The sequence below is a fragment of the Rhincodon typus genome, chromosome 1 (assembly GCF_021869965.1).
Source record: "Rhincodon typus isolate 14 chromosome 1, sRhiTyp1.1, whole genome shotgun sequence".
Lineage (NCBI taxonomy): Eukaryota > Metazoa > Chordata > Chondrichthyes > Orectolobiformes > Rhincodontidae > Rhincodon > Rhincodon typus.
Genome location: NC_063332.1, coordinates 41,258,854 through 41,271,911, shown reverse-complemented (window position 1 = coordinate 41,271,911; position 13,058 = coordinate 41,258,854). Strand labels below are relative to the sequence as shown.

Genomic DNA, 13,058 nt, shown 5'->3' with positions numbered 1-13,058 from the left:
ATCTGACTGCCTTGACTTCATGCCCGGGACTTTGGACAGCGGGCACTTGGAGTTCTATTTCAGATTTCATGGCACTAGTCTCACAAACTCCCGTCTGATGGTATAAGTGCATGGTCCCAGTCTCACGAACCTGGTCTGATGGGAAAAGTACAAGGAGTGGGACAAAGTCCCGGATATTAATACTATTCTGGTTACATGCTGTATTACCATTTTGTAGTACTTTCAGTACTTTTCCAGATCTTCAACATCATGGGCCAAAGGGCCTGCACTGTGCTGTACTGTTCTTTGCTCTATGTTCTATGTTCTATTCTATTGTGCAGAACACAAGTTGAAAATATCTCCAGGTGACTGTGTTAACTCCATAAAAGAATGGTCCCCATAAACAATCAAGGATATGCAGTTACCTCCCAACAAAACAGGCTGCTTTTTCACTAGGCCTAGTTCCATGATTTTTTTCCACTTTCTCCCATGTTCATTGTCATGTCCATTTACTTTTTTGGCCAATTTGTATGTCCTTTCCTTGGATCTAATGCTATCCCTCATTTCCTTTTTGGGCCATCTATTCTGTTCTGTTTTTGAGCCAGCAGAATGAGAAATTGTTTCAGTTCCTCCATGCACTCTTCAAATGTTTGCCACTGCCACAATTATCCCTTTAAGTAATTTTCCCCAATTTAGTATAGCAAGCATGCGTCAAATACCATCATAGTTTCCTTTATTTAGATTCAGGATCCGAGTCTCAGAATCAATTATGTCATTCTCCATCTTAATGAAGAATTCTATCATATCATCATTGGTCACTCCTCCCCAGTGGATCTCACACAGCTGGACTGCTAATTATTCCATTCTGATTACACAATACCAGTCTAGGGTGGCCTGCTCCTCAGGTCCTCAGTGTACCCTGTATGCACTCCAGCAATTCCTCCTCTTGGGTTGCCCAATCTAAATGCAGATTAAAGTCACCCATAATTACAGCTGTACCTTTGTTGCTTGCCTCTGTAATTTCCTGTTTAATGCCTTCCCCAACATTACCATTACAGTTTCGGGGTCTATGTACAACTCCCACTATTCTCTGCCTCTTGGTGTTTCTGAGCTCTATGCATACAGATTCTATTTTACTGGAGCTAACATTCTTCCTCACTGTTGCATTAATTCCCTCTTTAACCAACAATGTGACCAGACCTCCTTTTTGTTGTTCTTTTTGTCGGAATTTCCAAAAACTGAATATCCTGGATAATCAGTTCTCATCCTTGGTCACCCTGCAGCCACATCTGTGTAATTCTGAATATATCATTCCCCTGTTGTATGTATTTGCACAAGTAATTCATTACTTTTATTCCAAATGCTCCATACATTAACACACAACATCTTAAAGCCTGCAATTTTAACATTTTCATTCCCATTCAAGTTATTTTGCACTACAGTCATTTTTGATTTTTCACTTTAAATTCTCTGCCTACCAGTTTTCTTATTTCCCATTCTGTCTCTTGTTTTTGCCCTTTTTCCCATCTTTTCTATCTCCCTGTATAAGTTCCTATCCTCCTGCCATTTTAATCTAAATTAGTTTTGGTTGGTTTTAGCTTCAGAAACCTAGAGAGTAGAAGTTTATGAACAGTTTCTTGGAGGAGACATGGCTGCAGTCAGAAGCACATGAATTTCTTCACCTCAAAATGAGAGTAGGACAGGTCAGGGAATAAGTTAAATTGGTAGAAAGTTGCTTCATGCAACTTCCAGATCAGGAGTATTCAGTCAGAAATCAGCAGATTATTAAAAGACTGAAAAAGTCTGAGCTTTCAGTCTTGTGAATATTCATTTAGGAATACTCCACAAATGACAGCAGTGAATTGGAAAAATTTTGGTGAGTTAAATTTAAAATTTTGAGATAGTGGGGTAATTTCTTTGGATGGGAAATTGTGAAGTGATGGTTTTTGGGGAATAGATGAGACATGGTTTTACTATGTTTTAAGATTTTCCATCTGTATTCTATATTTAGATAACTTGTTTTTTTAATATTTTCCTTTTATGCAACAAACTTCTGTTTATTCTGTGATTCTTCATCACTTGGCCTTGCTGTTCACTTTTATCTGTTCTGCCCCCATTTTCAACAAAGAAGCAACAGATGCCAGTTTGTGCACATTGTTGGGGCTCGTCTTGGCTCTTCTTGTCTGAGGCCAAATTGAGTTGAGTATCCACAAAGGAAACATTTTCTAAACGGCCTCTTTTGTATTTTCTTATAGATGACAAATGTATATTAATTAATCTCACTTGAAATGTCAACAACACCATTGCCCATTGAAAACCTTAATTACATCCGATTATGTTATCCAAATATTTGAGAGTTTACTTCACCAGAACTTTCTGAAAACAAAATATATATATTTTTTTCAGTGATCATCAATAACATCTTGCACCAATGATATCTGACTTAATTATATTTTCATCTTTGTTTGTAAAATGATCTCTCAATGTCACAACCCATGTATTGCTAAAACTTGCTGAAATATCATAAAAACATATGAAATAGGAGCAGGAGTACGCCATCCAGACTGTCGAGTCTGCTCTACCATTCAATAAGATCCTGGCTGACCTTTTTGTGGACTCAGCTCCACTTACTGGCCTGCTCACTATAACCCTTAATTCCTTTACTGTTCAAAAATCTATCTTTACCTTAGAGCTGTTCAATGTGGTCGCATCAACTGCTTCACTGGGTAGAGAATTCCACAAATTCACAACCCTTTGGCTGAACAAGTTCCTCTTCAACTCAGTCCTAAATCTGCTCCCCCTTATTTTGAGACTATGCCCTCGAGTTCTAGTTTCACCCACCAGTGGAAACAATCTCCCTGCTTCTACCTTACGTATTCACTTCATAATTTTAAATGTTTCTATAAGATTCCCCCCCCTCAGTCTTCCAAATTCCAATGAATATAGTCCCAGTCTACTCAAACTCTCCTCATAAGCCAACCCTGTCAACTTTGGCATTTACCTAGTGAACCTTTGCAGCACCCCGTCCAGTGCAGTACATCCTTTCTCAAGTGAGGAGACCAAAAACTGTTCTCAGTACTCCAGATGTGGCCTCACCAGCACCCTATACAACTGCAACTTAACCTCCCTGTTTTTAAGCTCCATTCCCCTAGCAATGAAGGACAATATTCCATTTGCCTTCTTAATTACTTGCTGCATTTGCAAATCAACTTTTTTGATTCATATAATCGATTTTAAAAACATACCAGTTTCTCTTGGACACAGTAATTCATCCTATTCAATGTAAAATATCTTTCTGTGCAAGCATAGATGCAGATAATTTAGGGATTGTGCATTATAATGTAAAAATGCAAATTTTACATGCAGGATGGATATTTATGAAAGATATGCACTGTGAATTAAATGTTTGTATCCCAAGAAGTGGAAGCTTAGAGAGGCAATAATACATGTTTCTATTACGAAAACCAACAATTAAAAATAGGTCAGATATAGGAAGCCTCTGAAGTTCAACTTGACACAAAGGGTTTGAAATTCTTCATGGGAAGGGGATTTTATTCAAAGGTTAAAAATGCAGCTAAGAGGCATAGATTAAATGCAATGGAAGCTTTGGTTCTTAGCCAGTTAAATGGTTTTGGATCAGAGTTAGTAGACTATGTTTGCCATTAGGTATGTTTGCATAATGTGCAATGTTCAACTGGTTATACTGAATTTTAGCACTGACAGAAATAGTCTGAAATGTTTGTTGAGTGACTTATAGTTTACTGCTTCCACCTGTTTAGAAGACGTATTTGCACAAAGGAATTCTGTGTGGTGACATTGACCAGTGTCTAAGCTGAAATTTTCTTGTGTCCCCAAATCCTTTAAACTTTTCTTCTGTCCCCAAATCCTTTAAACTTTTCTTCTCAACATTTTTGCATATGTTTGTTACAGTTAGTGGCTACTTTGCAAAATACTACACAGTTGCGTTGTGTTATTAGGCTTGGTATTTCACCCGAAGAAATATTTCCCTTCAAATGACTCTGAAATGAGGAACTATCCAGCTGTCTTGTAGGTGCCGAATGTGTGATTGTCGTTCTTACTTCAGTTGATGTTTTGAGGTTGGAGATGCCCTCAAAACATCTTACCTTCCTTGACCTTCAGCTGTTCCACCCTGGTGTACGAAGTTCCAAGGTCTCGGGCCAAGGTCCTGATCCTTTCCCAGCCAGTCAGATGATCAATTTACTCTGTAACTTCTGTCTTCAATAATTGTGTGGTAATAGGGTTGCCAACTCAGGTTGGGCATATTTATGCAGTTGCCATCACATAACTACCTACTTTGAAGAACCCGTCCCTGACTCTCCTGCCAGAGATTTCCAACACGTCAATCATCACAGAATCTCACCTAGCTAAGACTTTTCAATTTGTCCTGGCTTGAACTGTTGAAAATCTGGTCATTCTACATATAATGATTAAAGTGTGGAACTTCCCATTATTTGAAAATTTCCTTTTGTTACACATTTGATACATAGTCATTTTCTGAGAAGTTCTGCAGTATTTATTTAAATTATTTTTCTTGTACTGAAAGTAATTCCAAATCTCTAATAGTGAAATTGGGGACAGAATTTCACTGGGCATCAGATGACAGGCTACAAGAATGGAAATTGTTGGTAGGTCCCCAATGCACTGCTGCTGACAGGTAAGTTTCCCAATGCTTGGACAGCAAAGTACATTTGCCTCAAAATAAAGTTGGAAGTCTTTTCAAAAAATTAATGGCCCTGTCTTAAATGGGTGAGTCCTTACTCTGAGATTGCACCATTTGGTTCTATACACCTCAACAAGGGGAAACAATCTCTTTGCATCTAGCCTGTCAAGTCTCATAAGTCTCTTGTATGTTTCGATAAGATATTCTTGCATTCTTCCAAAGTCTAATGTATATAAGCCCTATCTACTAAATCTCTCCTCGCAATCCCTCCATTACCAGGATCAACCAAGTGAATATTCATTGGACTGTCTCTAATGCCAGTGTACCTTTCCTTTGAAAAGGGGACCAAACTGTTTACAGTAATCAATGTGTATTCTAACCAATATATAGTTTTAGCAAGCCTCTCTATTTTTATACTTATTCCTTTTGAAATAAAGGCCAATTTTCCATTTGTCTTCCCTATTACCTACTAAATTTTTATGCTCAATTTTTATGATTCACAAGGACCTCTAACTCTCTCTGTGCTGAGCTTTCCGCAGTCATTCTTCATTTAAATATCATATTCAACTCCTCTATTCTTCCTACCAAAGTCATAGAGTCATAGAGCTGTACAGCATGGAAACAAATCCTTTGGTCCAACTTGTCCACGGATACCAGATATCCTAAATTAAATGAGTCCCAGTTGCCAGCATTTGGCCTGTATCCCTCTAAACCCTTCCTATAAATGCCTAATAAATGTTGTAATTATACCAACCTCCACGACTTCCTCTGACAGTTCATTCCATACACGTGCCACCCTCTGCGTGAAAATGTTGCCCTCTAGTTTAGAGCTCTGCTACCCTGGGAAAAGACCTAAGGTGAATAGCCAATCCATGCCTCTCATAGAAACAAAGAAGATAGGAGCAGGAGGAGACCACTTGGCCCTTTGAGCCTGCTCTGCCATTCTTCACGATCATGGCTGATCTTCCAACTCAATAGCCCAGTCCCGCTTTCTCCCCATAACCTTTGATTCCATTCACCCCAAGTGCTATATCTAGTCACCTCTTGAATACATCCAGTGTTTTGGCATCAACTACTTCCAGTGGTAATGAATTCCACAGGCTCACCACTTTTTGGGGCAAGAAATGTCTCCTCATCTCTGTCCTAAATCATCTACCCTGAATCCTCATACTATGACCCCTGGTTCTGGACACACCCACCATCAGGAAAATCCTCCCTCACTCTCTCCTGTCCAGTCCTGTTAGAATTTTAGAAGTCTTTATGAGAAATCCCCTCATTCATCTGAACTCTAGCGAAAATAATCCCAACCTAGTCAATCTCTCCTCATACATCAGACCCACCATCCCTAGAACCAGCTTGGTAAACCTTCACTGCACTCCTTCAGGAGCAAGAGCATTTTATAGACTTTCATAAGGTCACCCCTCAGCTTCCAACACTCTAGGGAAAATAGCCACAGCCTATTCAGCCTCTACCTATAGCTCATACCCTCCAACCTTGGCAACATGCTTGTAAATATTTTCTGAACCCTTTCAAGTTTCACAACATTCTTCCTATAGCAGGGAGACCAGAACTCAATGCAGTATTCCAAAAGTGGCCTAACCAATGTCCTGTCCAATAGCAACTCCTATACTCAATGCACTGAACAATAAAGGCAAGCTAACAAACGACTTCTTCACTATCCTGTCTACCTGCAACACTACTTTGTAGGAACAATGAATCTGCACTCCAAGGTCTCTTTGTTCAGCAACACTTCCCAGGACCTTACCGTTAAGTGCATAAGTCCTGCCTTGCTCTGCCTTTCCAAAATGCAGCACCTCACATTTATCTAAATTAAATTCCATCTGCCACTCCTCAGCCCACCTGCTCATTTGATCAAAGTGCATAAACTCACATTTTTCCACATTGTATTTCATCTACAAGATATTTGCTTGTCACCTAATTTACCTGTATCTTTCTGTAGACTTCTAGTGTCATCCTCACGACCTGTCCTCCCACCTATTTTTGTGTCATCATTAAACTCGTGCTATAGTACATTCACTTCCTTTTTCCAAGTCATTAATATATATTTTAAATAGTTGTAGCCGTATTCAAGAAAGCGCAACAATGCCTCTACTTCGTCAGAAAGCAAAGGAAATTTGGCATGTCTACAATGACTCTTACCAATTTTTATTGATGCACCATAGGAAGCATCCTATCCAGATGTATCATAGCTTGGTATGGCAACTGCTCTGCCGAAAACTGGAAGAAATTAAAGAGTCGTGAACACAGCCCTGTCCATCACGCAAATCAGCCTTTGTCCATTGACTCCATCTGTACATCCCACTGCATTGGGAAAGCATCCAATATAATCGAAGAGCCCTTCCACCCCGTGTTGTATCCTTTTTGATCAGGCAGAAGATACAAAAGTTTGAAAACATATACCAACAGATTCAAGAACAGATTTCCCACTGTTATCAGATTTTTGAACAGACCTCTCAAATATTAAATTTGATCTCTCTCTGCACCTTCTGTAGCTGTAATAATGTATTCTACATTTTGTTCTGTTACCCTGATATACTTACGTATGATACAATTTGCCAGTATAGCACGCAAAACAATACTTTTCACTGTATCTCAGAACATGTGACAATAATAAATCAAAACAAATCAAGTCACTGGCTGCAGATTGCCATACTGGAAATACGCTCCTCTCCATTATCCCAACTCTGCCATCTGTCAGTTAGCCAAACTTCAAAACCATGCTAATGTATTATTCCAACATCTTTTCTACTTTTTTCTTCAATGTTTGTCATTGTTCATCAACTGTCTTTGCTGCTAAACTCCTTTTCCACTCAGCTCCAGCCAACTCTGCCCTCATTTCTTTGCAATTACTCTTAATTATGTTTAGCACAATTATTTCCAACCAAACTTTTTCACTCTCAAACTGAATGTTTAATTCTACCATGTTATGGGTCACTGTTTCTGAGATCTTTTGCTCTGAATTTGTTTATTAAAGGGGCCTCATTATGCATAACCAGGTGCAAACTACCATGATCCCTGTCTGGACACTCAACATATTATCCTAGGAAACTGTCCCGGATACACTATGAATTTTTCCCCATGACAAAGAACAAAGAACAAAGAACAAAGAAAATTACAGCACAGGAACAGGCCCTTCGGCCCTCCAAGCCTGCGCCAATCCAGATCCTCTATCTAAACCTGTCGCCTATTTTCCAAGGATCTGTATGCCTCTGTTCCCTGCCCATTCATGTATCTGTCTAGATACATCTTAAATGATGCTATCGTGCCTGCCTCTACCACCTTTGCTGGCAACGCATTCCAGGCACCCATCACCCTCTGCGTAAAGAACTTTCCACGCATATCTCCCTTAAACTTTTCCCCTCTCACCTTGAAATCGTGACCCCTAGTAAATGACAATCTCTGATTTTCACAATCTACACAAAGTCATCCATGATTAATGTACTGTCTTTTTAATGTGCCCTTTTTTATTTTCTGTCCTACAGTGTAGCTAATGTTAGGTAATCTATAGACTGCTCCCAACAGTGTCTTCTTCAGGTTCTTGAATAGATTTTTAGCTTGGGTTGTGGATGCTGTGGCTGGTCACTCGCTGAGCTGGTTCATTAGTTTGCAGACATTTCATTACCCTATTGGGTAACTTCATCAGTGCAGCCTCCGATAAAGCATTATTGTGTTTTCCTGCTTGTTATTTAAACTCTGGGGTCCATTGGAGTTGATTACCTCATTTCCGGTTTTTCTTTGTGGTGGTGTGTATATAGGGTCTAATTCTACATGTTTATTGATGGCCTTCTAGGTGGAGAACCAGGCCTCTAGAAATTCCCGTGCTTGTCTCCATTTGGCTTGTCCAAGGATCCTGACGTTGTCCGCATTGAACTGGTGGTTGACAGGGAAGTTGCGCGCCAAAAATCCCTATACCTAGACACAACCAACCTACAGTGGACAACAGATGTAGAACGACCCATTAACATCAGTCAACAAAAAACCAAAACTAAGAAAAGACACACCCTACAAGGAAAACTAGCCAAACTAACCCACCAAAACAACAGCCAAAGATCAGACACTTGGATAAGTAACCTAACAGAAAACTAATAGGCACAGAGAAAGCTGTACTAATACGTGGACTCAACTACAACCACAGAGATGCTAACAAGACAGAATTCCTAGTCACACTAGAATCCACACTGAAGACCAATGGCATTAATGAGGAAACACAACAAGCCATAAGACAGACAGTGGTCCCAACATGGACCAGAAGGAACGAACTTAACACTCTCAACACATCAGAAAATAAGGCCCTAGAAGAACTGAGAGAAGACAAAAACATCATAATCCTACTCGTGGACAAAGGGCGCATGACAGTAATACTGAACAAACGGGACTACTTCACTAAAGCACAGATGCTACTAGCGGACACAAACACATACCAATAAGTGGAAACAGACCCGACCCACAACTGGGAAATAAAATCATCTACACACTAAACAGAGTCAAACAGACCAGACAAATCAACAAAGCAGACTACCTAAAAATGAAACCTGAAGGGACAAACACCCCCCGATTCTATGGCCTCCCAAAGGTACACAAACCAGAAGTATCCTGCCGACCCATCGTCTTTTACAGGCACACCAACACACAGGTTAGCCAAGAGTTACAATAAAGACTAAAGCGCCTCGTCAACAACTCAGCCCACTCAATCCGCTCTGCCCAGGAGTTCTTCAAAACCCTCAAAGAAATAAGAATAGATGAGGACAAGACCATGGTGTCCTTTGATATTACAGCCCTATTCATATCAATCAACATACCATTAGCAAGAGAAACACTAGCAACACTACTGAAAGAACCAGACCAGAGTAACACTATTTCCACAGACAACATACTGAAATTATTGGTCCTATGCCTCATGACCCACTTTACCTTTAATGGCCAGATCTACGAACGAATCAATGGGACACCTATTGGGTCACCTATCTCTGGACTAATAACAGAAATAGTGATGCAGAGACTCGAAAGCATGGCCCTTCTGCAATCCAACCCAAACTATGGATCCGATATGTGGACGCACTTCCATCATCATCAAATCATAAACTGGAAGAAACACACCAAGTTATGAACAACATTTTCACCGGCATCAAATTCACCAGAGAAGAAGAAATGAACAAACAGCTCCCATTCCTGAATGTGATGGTAGAACACAGGGCCAACAGGGAATTTGTGACCAAAGTACACACACTTATCAATTCCTAAATTTCAATGGTAACCAACCCAACACCCACAAATGGAGTTGTGTAAAAACACTGTTCAAACGAGCCACAACACTGCAGCAACCTGGAATTACGCCAAAATGAATAAGAATACCTCTACCAAGTATTGAGAGACAACGGATACACGAACAGCTGGGTCCGATGATGCCTGTCACACAAATAATAACAGGAAGATACAGTACGCCCCGACACATTTGTCGCGTTACTGTACATCAAGAACATATCTGAACTGACCACAAGACTCCTACGGCCACTGGGCATCAGAGTAGCACACAAACCTACATCAATCCTACGACAACTGCTGACAAGAACCAAAGACCCCTTACCCACTATGGACAGAACCAATGTAATCTACAAGATTCCATTCAAGGACTGCGACAAACATTACATTGGACATACAGGAAGGAAACTGGTTACGAGAATACATGAATGCCAACTAGCCACAAAAAGACACAACTAATACTCACTCGTCTCTATTCACACAGACAAAGAGAACCACCAGTTTGATTGGGACAACGTCAGGATCCTAGGACAAGCCAAACAGAGGCAAGCACAGGAATTTCTAGAGGCCTGGTTTTCCACCAAGAAAGCCATCAATAAACACGTAGAATTCGACCCTATATACACACAACTGCAAAGAAAGATTAGAAATGAGGTAATGAACTCCAACGGACCCCAGAGTTTAAATAACAAGCGGGAAAACAACAACGCTTCATCGGAGGCTGAACTGATGATGTTACCCAGCAGGGTAATCAAACGTCTAAAAAACAAACGAACCAGCTTGGCAAGTGAACCAACCACAGTGTCTTCTTCCCCTTACTATTTCATGCCTCCACTGATATGGATTTTTTTGTCTTCTGATCCAAAATCATTTTTTGCTGTTGCATTTTTATTATTATTCATCTGTGGAATGTGAGCATCGCTGGTTGACCACATATATTCTATCTCATACTAACGAAGCGACACCATCATAATTTCCTTCCTTCCTGCTCTTTCAAGAAGTTACATGCCCATGAATATTTAGTTACCAGCTTTGATTTCTTTAGAATTAGAAACAGAATTAGCTTCTTTGTCACATGAGTACAGTGAAAAGTTTACAAGTCACCACTTACAGTGCAAGTACAAAGGTATAGAATCCAATGCAGTGTGGAAACAGGCCATTCAGCCCAACAAGTGCACAGCATCCCTCAGAGCATCCCACCCAGACCCAGCCTCCTATAACCCACCTAATCTACACATCCCTGAACACTATGGGCAATTCAACATGGACAATCCACCTAGCCTGCACATCTTTGGACTGGGAGGAAACCAGAACACCCAGAGGAAACCCATGCAGACATGGGGAGAATGTCTGTGTGGAGCTTGCACAGTCACCCAAAGGTGGGATCGAAGCTAGGCCCCTGGCACTGTGAGGCAGCAATGCTAACCACTGATCCACCGTGCTGCCCAGGTACCTAGGTGCAGATTCTTCAGTACAAGTACTTAGGAAATAAAAATTAGAAAAATAAAGAAATAAAAATTCCAGCAATGCAGATTGTAGGAATAAATTAGAAAATAAGAAAATAAGAAGTTCAGAACAATGGTCCTTCCAACTCAGACCATACTGGCACCTAGCCTCCAGTCCGCGCCAGGCTTCACCTTGAGGTTCTCGAGGCCGGGAGACCACTCGAGACTGGAAGTCCACGCTAAGACCACGCTGGGCTGCTGAGATACAGCCATGCAGGGATGGGCGATCACCACACCAGGCCAAGAGGACGCCACGCTGGGTTGATAGACCACCCCTGAGCCGAAAGACCACCACATTGGGCTGAGACACTGCCACACCAGGTCTGCACTGAGTCCAAGGCCAGGAGTCCAAGGATCCAAGGCCGAGAATTTGAGGCCAAAAGTCCAAGGCCTCACTGAGGCACAGAGTCTAAGGCTAAGAAGAAAGAAGAAAGAAGAAGGAAAAAAAGCACAAAAGAAAAAAAACGAAGTGAGAACAAAAAAGAAGTAATGGACGGAGAGGACAAACTCTGGTTAAAGCGTCCTACTCCGCCACCATCCTTGTAGCCATGCCAGTGTAATGGCTTATAGATTATACATATTAACCTCTGTTTGTGTTGTTAATTCATTTATTTTGTTCTGAAGACTATGTTCATTTATGTAAAGATTAATTAATTTTGCCTTTTTTTTTAAACCAGTTTTCCCTATTGACCCTATTTGCTGCCTTGTTTAAAATGTTTGTGCACTCTGTCCCTTCCTGTCCCAAACTTGAACATCATTACCTCATTAGTTGCCCTGCAATACTGCCATATTATTTTTCTTTATAAGCCTTTGTGTACGCTCTCCAGAATCCTACTCCTCCCTATTTAGTTAAATCTTCCTCTGTTCTCCTAGTTACTTGATTTGCCAGCACACTCCTAGTGGCAATATTGTCCTACTTCACACCTAAACCTGCTTCCCTCCCATGCTTGTTGGTCACCCATACCCAACCCAATGACAGTATCTCAACTGTTTTGGAGAAAAATCTCACCCTTAATATCTGTAAATAAGTTGGCTTATCTTTTACTTTGATTAATGAAAGATTAATTATCTTTTCTCCCTAACTCTTAGATGATTTTATGAAACAGAACCGTGGCATGCTACTCGTTTACTCGCTGAAAAATCCTACCTACCCTGAATACCAATACAGTTCGGATAGCAGCATCTTGTGCTTGGACTTCCACTACATGTATCCTCATCTGATAGCTGTTGGCTTTTATGATGGTTGTGTTGCTGTCTATAACATCATGGAACATGTTGCAGGGCCAACTTACAAGAGTTCACCGAAATCTGGCAAGCACACTGATCCTGTTTGGCAGGTTAGTATTGTAATTGAGATCTTTCAAATACAATTTACAACTTTTAAAGAAATATTAATATTTATTATTGGTACATTTGTATTTATTTATTGAAATACTTCAAAATGCAAATGTTTGTTTCTCTAGACAGTTTAATGGCTTTTTTGGTATTTGTTGGAATGTCAGAGAACATTAGTTAACAATTAGAGATAGTAGGAACTGCAGATGCTGGAGAATCCGAGACAACAAAGTGCAGGGCTGGATGAACACAGCAGGCCAAGCAGCATCATAGGAGCA

The 13,058-nt window shown here is 40.4% G+C and overlaps 2 protein-coding genes across 4 annotated transcripts in view; one reads left to right on the top strand and one right to left on the bottom strand.

Annotated features, from left to right (window-relative positions):
• Positions 1–13,058, bottom strand: part of fam219aa (family with sequence similarity 219 member Aa) — a 417,719-nt gene that overhangs the window by 153,089 nt on the left and 251,572 nt on the right. The gene's annotated exons all lie outside the window — the stretch shown is intronic.
• Positions 1–13,058, top strand: part of dnai1.2 (dynein, axonemal, intermediate chain 1, paralog 2) — a 223,974-nt gene that overhangs the window by 88,080 nt on the left and 122,836 nt on the right. Inside the window, exon 13 of the mRNA XM_048599020.1 lies at positions 12,535–12,782. Within this exon, the coding sequence (XP_048454977.1) occupies positions 12,535–12,782 (248 nt within the window). The remainder of the gene's footprint in view (positions 1–12,534; positions 12,783–13,058) is intronic.